Here is a 17,893-nt window from a genome sequence, read left to right as displayed (position 1 = left end):
GGAGATACGAAGAGCTATGATGTGGAAATATGACGAAGTGTATGTAGCTTTTGGTTTTGACATTTAATACAGTGGGACAAGAGGAAAGAGCAGTCTGTTTACTGTCTGTCTGTCTAAAAATGTTTGAAGCGGACAGCAGGAAGCCAAATCAATGAAGACATCACCTAAAGATATTAGACACAAATCACATTGATAAGCCACTTGATTTTTTTTCCCCCCAGGAAAAATGTGCCGAATATTGCCGACAATCCGCTTTGTCAGTGTTACATTAGTAAACCAGCGAGCATTGTTAGCATCATATAAGGTGGCATACCAAGTTGCTTTGTGCAAAATAAGGTGAAGAAACAGTTCTTACCAGAATTCACATTCCACATTCTTCTTATATTGCCTGGAATATGCAGCCATCATTGACAGATTGTCCTGTTAGAAAAAAACAAACTTGAAGTTAAAGTATGTATGCAGTCCGGCTCAACAAAAGTTAGAATAGAGAATAAAGTCAACCGTTGCCTGAGAAAAAACTCCCTTTCTTTGACGCAGGACTGGTGGGTTCAAGACTTTGTCCTGACTGGGAATTTTTGTGCCGTCTCTGAAAGGAAGATTGTAGTTAGTTGGTAGTTAAGTAAGAGGTGCAAAACAAACCGAATGAATAATGAAATAACACACGATATTGCCTTTCGATACATACATACAGTGGTATGAAAAAGTATCTGAACCTTTTGGAATTTCTCATATTTCTGCATAAAATCACCCTCAAATGCGATCTCATTTTTGTCAAAATCACATAGATGAAAAACAGTGTCTGCTTTACCTAAAGCCACCCAAACATGTAGAAGTTTTCATATTTTAATGAGGACAGCATGCAAAAACAGACGGGGGGGCGGGGGGTTGGGGGTTTGGGTAGGTGAACCCTCGGCCTAAGGAGACTTAAAGAGCAATTGAAACCAATTTTTACCAAGTATTTTAAATCACTGATGAGTGGTTTAAAGTTGCCCTGCCTACTATAAAACACACACTGGGTAAGAATTGTCTTGATGAGAAGCATTGTCTGATGTGCATCATGGCTCGGTCAAAAGAACTGTCAGAAGACCTGCGAACAAGGATTGTTGATTTGTATAAAGCTGGGAAAGGATACAAAACCATCTCTAAAAGTCTGGATGTTCATCAATCGACAAAGAAGTGTCTACAAATGGAGAGTTTGGCACTGTTGCTTCTCTCCCAAGGAGTGACCACAAAGTTTTTTTTCCAAACTTGAGTCTTGAAAAAGAGGGGGTCGTCTTATAGTCTTATATGCGGGCCAATACGGTATATAGACAGTTATGAATAAGCTGTGGTAAACAAAAACGTTTTTAGCCCTGATTTAAATGAGCTAAAAGTTTGAGCACACTTCAGACCCTCAGCTAACTTGTTCCAGTGGTGAGGAGCATAATAACTAAATGCTGCCTCATCCGGCTTGGTTCTTGTTCTTGGAACATACAGGACACCGGTTCCAGACGACCTTAGGGGTCTAGAAGCTTCAAAGGGATCCAACAAATCAAGCATGTATTTTGGTCCAAGGCCATTAAGTGTTTTGTAGACAAGCAGTAGTATTATATAGTCTATCCTGACTCACTGGAAGCCAGTGTAACGATTTCAAAACCGGTGTAATGTGGTCCAGTTTTCTTGCATTTGTAAGGACTCTGGCAGCAGAATTCTGTACTAGCTGCAGCTTCCTGACTGATTTTTATAAAGACCTGTAAATATACCGTTGCAATAGTCCAATCTATTGAAAATGAATGCATGCATACGTTTTTTCATGTCTTGTTTAGTCAGAATTTAACTTAAGAACTTAACTTTAAGAACTTAATATGGGCTATATTTTTAGGCGGTAATAAGCAGATTTAGAGACAAACTTTAGAAGCTATCAAATTTTAGGTCTGAGTCAATACCGTATTGGCCCAAATATAAGACGGCCCTGATTATAAGACGACCTCTTTTTCAAGACTCAAGCTTGAAAAAAGACTTTTCGAACACCAAATTAATTTTATATGTGGGGCAAATAGGTATTTAGTCAACCATCAATTGTGCAAGTTGTAACCCAGGTTAACATAGTCATCAAATTAAGAACCCATTGATAAAGACAACCTTAAAAAGTTTACATTATTAAACATTAAATTGGAAAGTTGTTTAAAAATCTATGTTTAAAAAATATTTAAAACCTGATATAATCAATAAACTACCAATTATTTGATTTAAAAGAAATAAAAAGTTAAAATTTTCTGCTACGCTTTTATTTTGAAAATCTCAATTGGCGAAATGCACTAACCTGTAGAATGCACACTTTCACCGCAATTGCTCATTTGTGATTGATGAAGGGAAGCGGTAAGTCCACTTAGAGGTACTGCTCAAAAGATTAAAAATTCATTAAAACTATGACACTAAAACTTTTGTTTTAACTGTGAAAGGTGTATTTTTGGATTACTCACAAGCACTGTTCATCTTTGTGACAAACTGCTTGCTGAAAGGGACTTGGTGAGTTCAAAAATATACTTGCTTATATTTGTTAAATATTTTAGTTCATATTATTTGAGCCAGTGTATGCTAAAAGTGTCAATTCATGATATTTTTGTCACACGATTGTTGTAAACCAAGAAATGGTGGTTAATTGAACGTATGACGTCGCAAAATGTCTCCTTTTTGCCTAGCCTAGCCACCTGCTCTGTCGGTTTATAACGTGAGTCACTGCACTTTTGTCGACTTCACTCGACGATAACTTTATTTTAAAACATACTTAGACCTCTTTAGTGTGCGAATTAGTTTATTTATTTATGTATTTTACTGAATTCGATAGGCTATTAAAGCTTGATTCAAAAGTGACTGAACAATTGTTGGAGCGAGAAATTCCAACGGCGATACAAGATGGCGAGCTAATCCCAAGACGAACCATTGAACTGTGCCTCACGTCGGAGCGAGACGCACGCGAGACTTCCGTTTGACATCCTTCAATCTGGTAGGATCCACCAAGATTTTTTTCACAAGAAAGCAGCCAAAAGAGACTGTAAAAACGGACATTAATACAGCGAAAAGACAGACTCCTCTCTATTGGAGCCGTTCAGCCTTTTGCTGAATTGTTTTGCGTTAACGCTTCTTGTCATTTTTATTTTTCATGCATCTGTCTTTAATACTTTAAGTCTTATTGACTAAAGAATTTTGTTGATCAACAAAAGCAAAACCATTTGAAAAATGGGAATGGGAAAAAATTGAATATTGAAATTCAAAATAGAAATCAAACGTCTATAAAATTGAGGAAGTTGAAGAAATCAATTGATTAAAAAGAAAAATTAGAAATCTGAAAAACAAAAACAACCCGGGTTGATAGATCCTAAAAATAATCAAAAATAACTGATTATAATATAGGAAAAATACTTGATAAATAGATCCTACAAATAATCAAAAATAACTGATTATAACAGAGGAAGAGGACTTAACGGAAAAAAATTTGACTTATTCAATAAGGGAACAAATTTCCATTTGTGAAATTTATAATTTTTTCAAATCTTTGTTAACTGTATGTCATTGTATGTACGTTGTATGTGTTTTGTTTGTATTAAAAAAAAAAATAGGCCGGCAGTTCAAAACAAAACTTGTCCGAGTCATTTGTTTGGTTTATGCACATACTGCTTCAGTAGCCGAACCTAGTACTAGCCCATAGCATAATTAATTGACTGTAATCACGTCATAGGTGTTACAAAGTTCTCCTACTTGAAAAGATTAGAGAGGCCTGTAATTGTCAACATGGGTAAACCTCAACCATGAGGGACAGAATGTGGAAGAAAAAAAAACAGAAAATCACATTGTTTGATTTTTAAAGAATTTATTTCCAAATTAGAGTGGAAAATAATACAGGCGTGCGAAATTTCCGATTCTTAGATTATTCGCGATTCGGCCGTGGAAGATTCGAGAACAATTCACAAATATCCAAATTCCGATTATTGAATTATACCAGGTAAAGCGGACGTAAAACACAGTCAGCGCGGTCTTTGGGATGCAATGAGGAATGGATCGAGAGTAAATATCATGTTCAACTCATGCCGCTAGATAAAAAAAACAATCTACATGACTGCGGCTGACAGCCGCTACAAACAACGCCCAGTTGCTAGTTGCTACAAACATACGGCTACAGTAGATATCATATATACAGTATGTAGAACTAGATGCAAAATGACAGACGATGTCAGTGTTAGAACATGTATTATTGAACAGAGATGCGAAATGACAGACTTTCCGGCGTAAGTAAACAGCCGCCATCTTAAAGCAGTAGACCTCTCTAGAAGGCTCTGTTGTAGCGAACCTAATTAACTTTTTATCTAAAATACTCCTAAATCGGCAGACTCTTGCATTGAATCTATCTTGAAATGATGAAATAGTTTTAAAACTTTGACAAAAGTAGACAGAAGGGAAATAATTGAATAACGGGAGCAATTTTTACAACTGTAACAGTTCATTCACAACATTAAATGAATTGAATGTAGTTTAAATCTGCTGATACAGAATGGGGACTGGACTTTTTTATTTACTGTTATTTTTGTGTATTTGTTTACTGTTATATTTTAACTTGATACTGAAATAGTAGTTTGGTTTAGCCTGGGAGGATTTTTGAAAAATTTTGGAACTAATGTACAAAACATTAAAAAAAAAAAAACAAAGGAGAGGGGTGCATCAATAATCGTTTTATAATCGAATCGGAGCCTCTGAATCGTAATCGTAATCGAATCGTTAGGTGCCCAAAGATTCCCAGCTCTAGAAAATAAGTATTTGGTCACCTACAAACAAGCAAGATTTCTGGCTGTCAAAGAGGTCTAACGGCTCCACTCGTTACCTGTATTAATGGCACCTGTTTTAACTTATTATCGGTATAAAAGACACCTGTCCACAATCTCAGTCAGTCATACTCCAAACTCCACTATGGCCAAGACCAAAGAGCTGTCGAAGGACACCAGAGACAAAATTGTAGACCTGCACCAGGCTGGGAAGACTGAATCTGCAATAGGTAAAACGCTTGATGTAAAGAAATCAACTGTGGGAGCAATTATTAGAAAATGGAAGACATACAAGACCACTGATAATCTCCCTCGATCTGGGGCTCAATGCAAGATCTCACCCTGTGTTCTCAAAATGATAACAAGAACGGTGAGCAAAAATCCGAGAACCCCAAGGGGGGACCTAGTGAATGACCTACAGAGAGCTGGAACCACAGTAACAAAGGCTACTATCAGTAACACAATGCGCCGCCAGGGACTCTAATCCCGCACTGACAGACGTGTCCCCCTGCTGGAGCCAGTACACGTCCAGGCCCGTCTATGGTTCGCTACAGAGCATTTGGATGATCCAGAAGAGGACTGGGAGAATGTGTTAATGTCAGATGAAACCAAAATAGAACTTTTTGGTAGAAACACAGGTTCTCGTGTTTGGAGGAGAAAGAATACTGAATTGCACCCGAAGAACACCATACCCACTGTGAAGCATTGGGGTGGAAACATCATGCTTTGGGGCTGTTTTTTGGCAAAGGGACCAGGACGACTGATCTGTGTAAAGGAAAGAATGAATGGGGCCATGTATTGAGAGATTTTGAGTGAAAATCTCCTTCCATCAGCAAGGGCAGTGAAGATGAGACGTGGCTGGGTCTTTTAGCATGACAATGATCCCAAACACACAGCCACGGCAACAAAGGAGTTGCTTCGTAAGAAGCATTTTAAGGTCCTGGAGTGGCCTAGCCAGTCGCCAGATCTCAACCCCATGGAAAATCTGTGGAGGGAGTTGAAAGTCCGTTTTGCCCAACGACAGGCCCAAAACATCACTGCTCTAGAGGAGATCTGCATGGAGGAATGGGCCAAAATACCAGCAACAGTGTGTGAAAAGCTTGTGAAGAGTTACAGAAAACGTTTGGCCTCCGTTATTGCCAACAAAGGGTACATAAAAAAGTATTGAGATGAACTTTTGGTATTGACCAAATACTTATTTTCCACCTTGATTTGCAAATAAATTCTTTAAAAATCAAACAATGTGATTTTCTGTTTTTTTCCACATTCTGTCTCTCATGGTTGAGGTTTACCCATGTTGACAATTACAAGGCTCTCTAATATTTTCAAGTGGGAGAACTTGCACAATTAGTGGTTGACTACATACAGTGGGGAGAACAAGTATTTGATACACTGCCAATGGGTTTTCCCATTGGCAGTGTATCAAATACTTGTTCTCCCCACTGTACTTATTTGCCCCACTGTAAACACTGCAGCCAACGGTGTTTGAGCTTCATTATCACCACTGCATGGACATATTTAAAACTACTCTTAGTTTTAGAAAAATGTACTTCTGTTACTCAAGTAAATGTAATGCGTTACAACCCACCACTGACTAAATACTTATTTTCCCCGCTGTATATATATACATATATATATTTTATAGCTGAGATCTGTCACAACAGAACATCGCTTCAATGATATCTGGTGCCATCTAGCGTCGTGAATGGGTATAATGTCCAGACCGCGAATATAAGACGACCTCCACTTTTTCAGTCTTATTTCAATGCAAAAAAACACCGTCTTATATTCGGGCCAATACGGTAATTACGCCAAGATTTCTGACTTGATTTGTAGCTGTATCTTTGCCCATACATTTTTTTGTCCCCAAAATGATCAATTCTGTCTTTCCCACATTTAGCTGGAAAAAATCTTGGCACATCCATTCATTGATTTGATGAATGCATTTACTCAGGGAGACTAAGGGACTATAATAATGCGGGGACACAGAAATGTAGAGTTGTGTGTCATCTTTGTAGCAGTGATAGTAAATGTCCTACTGTTCCATGATCTGAGCTAGGGGAGGCATATGGATGCTAAATAAAAGTGGTCCAAGAATGGACCCTTGTGGGACCCCACATGTGAATTTGGGTCGTTCTGACTGATGGTTTCCGATTGACACAAAGAAATCCCTATCATGTAAATATGATGTGAACCACTGAAGAACAGTGTCAGTGAACCCTACCCACTGTTCCAATCTGCTGAGTAGACTGAGATCCAATAGTAGCACAACAGATGATTTGCCTGCGTCCGTATTCCGACGAATGTCATTTAGGACTTTGATAAGCAAGGTCTCGGTGCTGTGTTGTGGCCGACATCCAGACTGAAATGGGCAAAGGGGCACGTTACTACAATTTGGTTGAATGAAACGCGAGGTGTCTGATTTTGACAGCGTCTGGATGGAGCAGAGCGGGAGAAGCGTGAAGAGAAGGGAGCGGTGACACGGTTGCAAATGTGATGATGATTGGCTAGGTGGGACGGAGCGTTAGCAAAGCATTCACAGTCTTTTTTACATTAGCATGACGAGCATCGTCCTAAAGTCTCAGGCAACTTTTTTTAAACATACAGTTCGTGGCGTCAAGATGGGTATAATTAATTGAAAATAATGTACAGTTTTCCTGCTGAGTGGTCATTATCATCATCAAGTTGGCGTTGTTCCTTGCAGACACTACAATATAATAAATATATGTATATGCAATTTTTGTCCCCCCTTAACACCTTCCTGCTCACTGCTTTCTCCTATTAACGACAATCAGTAATCACAATGCGAGTACCGTAATTTCCCAAATATAAGGCGCACCTGTGCATAATGCACACCCCAAATTTACTTGTAAAATCTGGGGGAAATTATTGTACCCATTTATAACGCGCGCCCTAATTTTAGCACCAATAAATAGAAGAATACAAGAAAACAGACCTCGTGTACAGATACAGAAATGTCATTTTACTGACTGGTGAAACACAGTACAAGCATAGCATATTGGTAGTTCAAAACATTACCATAAACTGAAAATATTTATGGTAATAATACGATTTGACAACTTCTCCAATTTACCAGAATCTAGGAGAAAACAAAACAGATGTGATTTTTCTTTTAAAGGCTGCTGTATAACTTGCTCGTTTCATCATGATGAATAGATGTTTCTTCCATGGATTGATACGGTAAAATGAAAGTGAGAACGTAAGTCGGAAATCCGAGAGAGCTCATCGCTGTCAACACTGTGGCATATTGGTATTCTATGTTATGTTGTTCTATGTTGTGGCACTGGTGGATCCATGCTGCTGTATTGTCATATCTATGTTGTGATTGTCTAAGAGCCAGAGGGCCACTGAGGCATTTAAGTTCATTGAAAGCAAGAAATTAAACGTTTTACACGGCACTCGAAGTATTCTAGTTTTTATCAAGAGAAGATAAAACAGACACGACAGTAACAATAGGAACTATTGTTATTTGGGTTTGAGTTTCCCGAGGGACAGATATAGTTGACGGACACACAGGGGAAGTCTGTTGTTACGTTTGTTATGGTCCAAGTTGCGGAGCTGCAATAAACGTTGACTCAAAGGAGATAAAGAAACTAAATTCTGTGCTTTATGAAGAGTGAAAAAAGCAGAATTTAACACAGACTTAATCATTCGGCCGAACAGAGTGAAGTATTAACGAAACAAAATGGTGACGTCACGTACCGTAATGGTCGGCAACGGATCTCAGCATACGTTTCTTCAACACAACGTGGCCGTGTCAATAAAAAAAAAAAAAAATCGGTTTATATAAATATATATATATATATTTATTTATTTATATGTACAGTGAAGCCACCATCAAGGGTTCAATCCCGGGCTTCGGCCTTCCTGTGTGGAGTTTGCATGTGCGCGTTATATCCGGGAAATTACGGTATATTAGATTCATTCATTTATTCAGATTCCCATTCTCTGTGTCAAGCAGCTGAACAGGACAGGTAAAAAAAAAAAATTATATATATATATATATATATGTATTAGGGCTGTTAAACGATTAAAATTTTTAATCGAGTTAATCACAGCTTAAAAATTAATTAATCGTAATTAATCACAATTCAAACCATCTATAAAATATGCCATATTTTTCTGTAAATTATTGTTGGAATGGAAAGATAAGACATAAGATGGATATATATACATTCAACATACGGTACATAAGTACTGTATTTGTTTATTATAACAATAAATCAACAAGATGGCATCAACATTATTAACATTCTCTTAAAGCGATCCATGGATAGAAAGACTTGTAGTTCTTAAAAGATAAATGTTAGTATAAGTTAAAGAAATTTTATATTAAAAACCCTCTTAATGTTTTCGTTTCAATGAAATTTGTAAAATTTTCAATCAAAAAATAAACTAGTAGCCCGCCATTGTTGATGTCAATAATTACACAATGCTCATGGGTGCTGAAGCCCATAAAATCATTCGCACCCAAGCGCCAGCAGAGGGCGACACAACTCCAAAAAACACAAGTAACAAGTGGAAATTGCACTGTGCTGTCATTTTAATCTGTTTGAGCTGGGCATTGCGTTGATTGCGTCAAATATTTTAACGTGATTAATTTTACACATTAATTACCGCCTGTTAACGCGATAATTTTGACAGCCCTAATATATATAAATGAAATACTTGCCCTAAACATTTCTTGAATGATGTATCCATGAATTTTGTGTGATGTTTTTTAATCTAGACCCCTTGAGCAAGGACAGGAGAGGCCGGAGATTCAGCGCTTAACCTACATATTGAAAAATATTAGGGGTATATACTGTATATTATAAGGGTGTGACAATACACACAAGTCACGGTTCAGTACGGGGATCATGGTTTGATGCGGGTTCAGTACAACAGGAAAAACAAAAAGGCTTTTTTTTCTCACAGCATTTGAACGTTCGCATAACATTACACCCTTATATTACTGAAATTAAAAAAAAAAGTAAAAAGTGTGACCTTGATGTGAAAGATATTATATAGTGTATGCTCTAATAACGTGTAGAACATGAAAAGTTATGTCAGTTACTTTGCTGAGTAACTACTTACTCTTACAATGAGGTTACTTTTTGGAAGAAGTAATTTGTAACTAACTAATTACCTTTTTCAAGTAAGATTAACAATATTGGCCGTGGCACAGCATTGTGCCGTGTTGCCGCACAGCGGTTGAAAAACACTGGTATAACTGACGTCACAAAGTGGGTGCGATCGCAAGCAATGTGATTTTTTTTTCTTTACCGTACGCGGTTTTTCCTCGTCGCACAATTGGTTCCCATACAAAGTCAATGTAACCATGCATTGAAGCGCAGTAGACGGCCTCGCAACGGGAGACACGCGTCAGGCGTGACGCGATGTCGCCACTTCGACCAGGTAGGCCGCACCCCGCGATGTTGCATGTTAAAATTCCGCGCTGCAGAGAAGATGGCCGATTTGATCTTTCTGCGACAGATTTCGGCGAATACGAGGCAGCAGCCAATCAAATATGGTTCATCATTCACGTGACTTTAGTTGCCCGGAAACTTCAACATCCAGTCAATATAAATCCAAAAAAACGAGAAAGAAAATAGCAGTACGAGTACAGTCAAAATATTACGAGATAAAAGTTGCAATACTTTGAGAATGAAGTCATACATTGTAGTATTACGAAAGAAAAATTGTAATGTTACGAGAATAAAGTCATAATACGAGTATTAAGCGATATACTGTAAAATTAAAGGATTAAAATAATAATATTATGAGATGAAAGTCATCTTGTTGCTTATTTTAACGTTACGTGAACCGGAAGTTGTTTGGTCTCAATAGATGAGACTTTTTTAGGCTAGGAGCATGCTGTGACGTCGTTACTCTCGCGAGACTCCGTAGACGCATGACGCAATCAACTGGCTAGGCTAGCAAGTAACTTTGCTCAAGAAGATTTGAACTAATTTTTCCCTCAAAATTATCACGATCGTGATTTACTTTTTTTCTCCGACTCCGCCACACATCAAGGAAACGCCATGGCAACATCTAGTAAACGCAGTGATCTCCCGGCGAAGCGTAAGAAGGCAGATTCTATTGATTCGGCTACATCGACCAACGATCTGTTGTTAGCAAGCCCACCCGAATACACAAAGTCACTTAGCGAGGGAATTGGATCAATCGATAAGAAAATATCGATAGCATTAGAAATCCTTCAAGCCGAGATTAAAGAGTTAAAAGAAAGCCTCGTGTTTACACAACAGGAGGAAGTATATCTCAAGTCGCAAAACGATATCCTTAAAGGCGCCTTCGAGTCGACGGCAGGACTATTAGAATCCATGAAAAAAGAGAACAAGATAATGAAAGAATCTATTTTGGATCTTCAATCAAGGAGCATGACGGACAATTTAATTTTCTCTGGCATCGAAGAAAACACAGTAGACAAACCAGAAGCCCTCGTTAAGTCATTTATGGCAACATCTCTCAAGCTGCCCAAGGAAATGGTGGACTCGATAAAGTTTACGAGGGTACACCGTCTTGGGAAAGAGGAAGCGGTCCGCGTCCAATAATCGCCAAGTTCGAGCTCTACCAGCAGAAAGCACTGGTGAAATCCAAAGGAAGAGAATTACAAGGAACAAGATTCGGTATGAATGATCATTTCCCGCGCGAGATCAATGAAAGACGGAAAATCCTCTATCCAATTCTGAAGCGTTCCAGAGCAGAGGGCAAACGTGCGGTTATCACAGTCGACAAACTTTACATTGATGGTCAACTATATCGAAACCAAGTGCTCACCCCATGGCTATTCTGACCGATAAGTAATGCCTAAATATTTCTATTATGCATACAATGCTGAATGTAGCTGTCGTGATTTATAGATTAGGGATGCTTAATACTTAGTTTGCTATTCCTAAACACTTCCAGTACGCATATAGTGCTGAATTAAATTGTTTTGGTTTGAGTAAGGCACATATGCAGATTACGGCTGTATGATAATTATTTCGTCTGTACCTTTGAAACACTTCCAGTTCGTATATAATGCTGAAAGTTGTTTTTTTTGTTTGAGCAAGGCACATGTATAGATTAGGATTGCACGATAATCACTTTGTCTGTACTTCCTAAACACTTCCAATATGTACATAAGGCCGTATTAAGTCGATTTGATTTCAACAATGCACACGTACAGATCAGGGTTGCATGATAATCACTTAGTCTATAAGAGTCACGCATGTCTCACACTACATATTTCTGTACTGGCGCTCATATCTTTTCTTCTTTTTCTGGGTTATTTGTTTCACCTTTTCCACACCGCTGTTTTCAAACACACACTAAGTACACGCTTTAAAATTGTAATATTTAGTGTTGATGCTACCCATGTATGTAATCTTTCTAACAACGTCTTAATGTCATGTGAATTATGCCAAGCGGTTTACAAAAAATTGCATTCAGTTCTATTAGAATTTGGTTTATTACATACTCGTATGGCTTCTAATGAATGTGAATGGTTGATGACATTCAGGACCAAATATTATATCACACATCCTGAGATCATTACTTTCCTTAGGATACCTATGAATATCCGCTTATGACATATATAAATTTTGTTTCATTTAATGTGAATGGCTTCCGATCGCAGGCAAAGAGAACTAAAATTATGGAATACATCACCAAATTAAAGGCAGACCTCTTCTTTATGCAAGAATCACATCTAGCCAAATCCGAAGAGAAATATCTTAAACACTCAAATTTTAACTTGATGTATTCAGCCAGCTATAACAGCAGACAAAGAGGAGTATGAATATTAATACATAAAAGAATCTCATTCACATTAAATAATGCAACTGCAGACCCGGAAGGTAGATTCATAATAGTACAAGCTACCATAAGTAATAAACTGTTCACATTAGTGAACATATATGCCCCAAACAACGAGGATACACAGTTCTTCCACAATATCTTTGGTAAATTGAGTGACATGTCAGTGAACTCCACAGTTATTATAGGAGGGGACTTTAACACGACACTCGATCCAAGTATAGATAGCTCCAATTCTAAACTCACTAAACAGTCACAAACTGCAAGAACCATTAGGAAATATATGGACGATTTCGGCTTAAGTGACGTTTGGAGAGCAAAACATTTAACAAAAAGGGAATATACCTTTCAATCCCTAGCCCATGGTTCGTGTTCAAGAATAGATTTTTTTCTAGCGAATAATTCCGTTATTAATAATATTTCGCCAAGAATACATCCAATAATCATCAGTGATCATGCACCAATTTCTTTAGCCCTTAAAATTGACTCCCGCACGATACCCCACGCAACCTGGCGCTGTAATGATTCCTTATTGGATGACCCAGCATTTGATAAATTCGTTAAGAAAGAATGGAAAGACTTTATGGAACTTAACGATTCCCCAAACATCTTACCATCACTGCTTTGGGAAACAGGAAAATGTGTAATTCGAGGCAAGATTATCTCATATTCATCATATTAAAAAAAAACAAGAACAGAAGTTGGAAAACGAATTAGAAATAAAAATCAAACAACTGACGGAGGAATTCGCCAAGAATCCCACAGACAATACCACAAAAGAACTTTTCAGCGCCAAAGAACAGCTCAATAGTATTCTGCCTAAAAAAACTCAGTTTCTGGTACAACAACTACGATATACCAACTATGAGCATAATAACAAATCCGGGAAATATTTGGCAAACCAACTCGAACGTAACAAAGAAAAAACATTAATTACAACAATACACGATTCAGCAGGCATAATAACACAATCACCAGAAAAATTTAACGAAACTTTCTATAGTTACTACAAAAACTTATACTCGGTGACAAACGATCATAACGAAGAAGACACTGACTTATTCGTCAGTAATCTTGACATCCCCCAAATAACCTTAGAAAGCCAACAATTGCTAGATACCCCACTTACCCTCGCTGAATTATGGAATGCTGTAAAGGACATGCCAACAGGTCGCGCACCGGGGCCCGATGAGTTCTCGACATCATATCTTAAACACTTTTGGCTGGCACCACTTTTCTATAGAATGGTTCAAGAAATCAGTGCCAAGGGTCAAATTAGAGACAATATGAACACTGCAGTAATCAAACTACTGCCAAAAGCGGGGAAAGACCTAACCTAACCAGCAAACTATAGACCAATATCCTTAATGAATACAGATATTAAAATTATTGCAAAGGCTTTAGCTACTAGATTAGAACAAACTCTTCCCACTATAATTCATAAAGACCAGACCGGCTTTATTAAAGGACGTAATTCTACAAACAATTTAAGACGTTTGTTAAATCTTATTAATATTGCACAGAATTATAAACAGAAAGCAATTATCCCCTCTTTGGATGCAGAAAAAGCATTTGACAAAGTCAACTGGATTTTTCTCTTCAAAATTTTGGAAAAATTTGGCTTTGGTGAGCCATTTATCCGTTGGATAAAAATATTCTACAACGCCCCAAAAGCCACTGTCAACACAAACGGGGTCATTTCACAAAGTTTCTGTCTTCAAAGGGGAACTCGACAAGGCTGTCCACTCTCACTCCTATTATTCGCTCTATTCATCGAACCATTAGCAATTGCAATACGACAAAATGCTAATATCAAAGGGATCTGCTCGCAAACATCAGAACACAAAATTAACTTATACGCAGACGATATACTATTATATCTAGAAAAACCAGAATCCTCCCTAAATGAGACTTTTGAACTAATAAAAACATTTTCGCAAATATCAGCTTATGCTATAAATTGGTCAAAATCAATTATAATGCCCTTATCAACAAACTCATGGAATCCTGCAGATCAAAATCTAAATCACAATATTCCAATAGGGAATATAAAGTATCTTGGAATCAACATTTCACCAAAACTTACAGAATTAACTAAACTAAATCATACACCCCTCTTAGCAAAAATATGTGAAGATTTGACACACTGGAATAATCTACCCATCTCACTTTTGGGCCGGATAGCAACAGTCAAAATGAAAGTATTACCACAAATAAACTATTTGTTCTCAATGATCCCCTTTCAACCTACTCAAAAATGGTTTCAAGACCTAGACTCAGCCGTCACAAAATTCTACTTTAAGAACAACAAAAACAGAATTAGCCTTGCTAAATTGCAAAGAAATAAACCGGAGGGGGGTCTAGAGGCCCCTAATTTCCAACACTATTATATAGCAAATCAAATACAATATCTTATTCAGTGGTTATATCTTAACACTGAACAACAGTCATGGCTAGAATTAGAGCAAATAGACTGCAACCAAATACAATTGGCAAACCTGCCCTTTATTAGTTCTAGTATTAAGAACCATAGCTGCTTCAAAAACCCAATGATAGCATGTACCTTGAAAGCCTGGTGGAGAGGTATGGAAATTACGCAATCACAACAAGCCCCGTGTAAATTTTCACCAATATGGCACAACCCAGACTTTGGAGTTAATAAAAATCCTATTTATTTCAGCACATGGGATGATACGGGAATAAACCAGTTACAGCACTTGTTTAAAGATAATACATTCATGTCATATGAAAAAATACTACAAAATTTCCAGATCAAAGGGGTCAATTTCCTTCAATACAATAAAATCATGGCAGCCATCAGAAGCAAATTCCCATCACTAACGGGTACGTTAGACCCACCACCTTCCGTAAATAAAATAATAAATATCCACCCTGAACAAAAAAAAAATACTTTCAAAAGTCTATAAAGCCCTCTCATGTAACAACTCAACTTGCCTACCAATCGAAAAATGGAATAACGAACTTTCGGTAACATTAGATAATAACTTTTGGTCCAACATCTGTAAAAATACATTTATAATGACAAAGAATAAGAACCTTCAGCTTACACAATTCAAAATACTGCACAGATGGCATATTACTCAATCTAAAATGTACAAAATGGGGTGCTCCCAATCAGATAAATGCACAAGCTGCAACAAAGATTCTTCAGACACATACTTTCATGCTCTTTGGCAATGTAAACCAATACAAGATTTCTGGGCACAGGTAACGAAGAAACTCTCTTTCCTATTGAACTGCAGGATTCCATTGTCTCCAACTCTTTGTCTGCTTGGCGATCTGAATACAGTGAATATCTCTAACCATCAAACCCGTCCACTACTAGCAAGTTTAACGATAGCCAAAAAAAACATATTGTTGAATTGGAAAAACAAACAAACAGGCATGAAAATGGGTCAGGGGTTAAAAAGGTGAGAAGGGTGTGGAGGAAATATGTTCCAGAACACTGTACACCCCAACAAAATATTGAGCTCTGTCGACCCATACTGTGTTTCAGCAGGGCCGTGCAGAGACCGGTGGAGGGGCGGGTGCTTGTAGATCAAAAGGGGCACATGAACAAGTATTTAATACACCTTAAAACAACATAACTTCAATTTTAACCAGCTTTAGATAATAATTGGCTGCGACTGTGACAGACTTTAATTGGGAGGGGGCAACAGTGAATAGAAATCAAAACTGCCATCAACACTTTCTGGCTGTGACTCAGTCAATCTGCCTCTTTTCTTCCTTCAACCTCTGCATCAAAACTTCCTTCCTCAACTTGTTCATCTGAGAACAAACCACATCAGATGGTCACTGAGCCACCAACAGCAGTTTTCTCAAAACTATTATTTCATTATTATTCATACTTAACAACTCTAGCACCTAATGATTAATAAAGCAATGACATAAAATCTTATAGAAAAATAACATTGTAATTGTGTTTATAATTGTATTTAATACCCGACGATCCTTGCAAACTTGTTCTTACCAGGTCTGCTATTCACCCAGCTGATGAGGTATCCACTGCCTTTAGCAGCCTCATCCAACTCCTTTTTTTATCCCTCAATCTCCTTTCCCTACGAGGCATATCTATGTAACGAAATATAAATATTTAAAAAAATAAAAAAATAAAAAAAGACTCCCCGATGGCTTTTAGTTTTAAGCTTTCTTAATTTCTTTCTCTCTCAATAACGATGGAGGTAGATTTGTGTTTTTATTATTCAATCAAAAAACAAAGTTACTTCTATCAAAAACAAAGTTGCTTCAATCAAAATACAGTATATACTTTTAATCCCCAAAAAGTCACTTCAATAAAAAAATTGTTTTTGATTGCAAGAATAAATTTGAGACAAAAAAAGCATTTGAAAACTTTTTTTCTTGATTGAAACAAATTTTCCCATTGAAGTAATGTTGTTTTGCGTTTGGGCCACATTTTGGCTATGACATTTGTGTCTTTATTATTCAATCAAATAAGTTGCTTCAAACAAAAATATATATATAAAAAGAAAAACTTTGCACATGTGTCAATCACCATTTAACAAAGCCTGAGAGGGTTTGAGTAGACTCACTATGAAGCATTTAATAAAGCCAAGCATTTTCTTACAACTTTATTCTTGTTTAAAAAATAATTCGGTGGGGCAGTAACATGTTTAAAACTTATCTTAATTCTTACATTTTGAAGTGCTTGAAACCCATTTATAAATGATACTTTGGTGAAAAAAGTGAAAAAACATGTCTTATATATATGTATATTTTTTCCAATGTAAAATCTGAATAAATACATTGAACACGCACAAAAAAAGGGGGGGGGGGTCGCTACTTCGCGGTTTTGACTTATTGCGGCGGGTTCTGGTCCCCATTAATCGCGAAAAACGAGGGATCCCTGTATTTCTGTAAAGCTTTAAGAAGCCAGAGTCATTCCCACCACTCGTCGAGCCGGTGTTGTGCCGACACCGGCCGTCAGCTCAAGTCCCAGCCGAAAATAACGTGTCTCTGGCGGACGACGGGAGCGATGCGAGGCGCCCCACTCCATCTGAGAGCATGCCGCTTAATTTGACTCAACAGTGCGTTTCTTCCTTAATATTACCGCTAAATACACGAGCTTGACGCCAATTTAACGGGAGCTATTTTTTCACGGGAGATTTGGCTAGCTCTGGCAGTGTTCAACGCAAGCTGCAACGAATAGCAGTAACTTTATTATATCGCAAAATATGAAAACGATTGAAAGCATTACTCACCAAATTCAATCTGCTGGCAAATACAGGCAAGTGTGT

At 37.5% G+C, this 17,893-nt stretch overlaps 1 protein-coding gene across 6 annotated transcripts in view; it reads right to left on the bottom strand.

The window, feature by feature from the left end:
* Positions 1-17,893, bottom strand: part of LOC130931246 (uncharacterized) — a 159,601-nt gene that overhangs the window by 2,424 nt on the left and 139,284 nt on the right. For 5 of the 6 annotated variants that reach the window (XM_057859873.1, XM_057859875.1, XM_057859874.1 and 2 more), the window contains 2 exons: positions 502-586; positions 356-420 (listed from right to left, as the gene is read on the bottom strand). In XM_057859873.1, the coding sequence (XP_057715856.1) occupies positions 356-420; positions 502-586 (150 nt within the window). The remainder of the gene's footprint in view (positions 1-355; positions 421-501; positions 587-17,893) is intronic. The other variant, XM_057859871.1, reaches the window with a different exon arrangement.

Source organism: Corythoichthys intestinalis, chromosome 15 (assembly GCF_030265065.1).
Source record: "Corythoichthys intestinalis isolate RoL2023-P3 chromosome 15, ASM3026506v1, whole genome shotgun sequence".
NCBI lineage: Eukaryota > Metazoa > Chordata > Actinopteri > Syngnathiformes > Syngnathidae > Corythoichthys > Corythoichthys intestinalis.
This window is presented reverse-complemented; position numbering and strand designations above follow the sequence as displayed.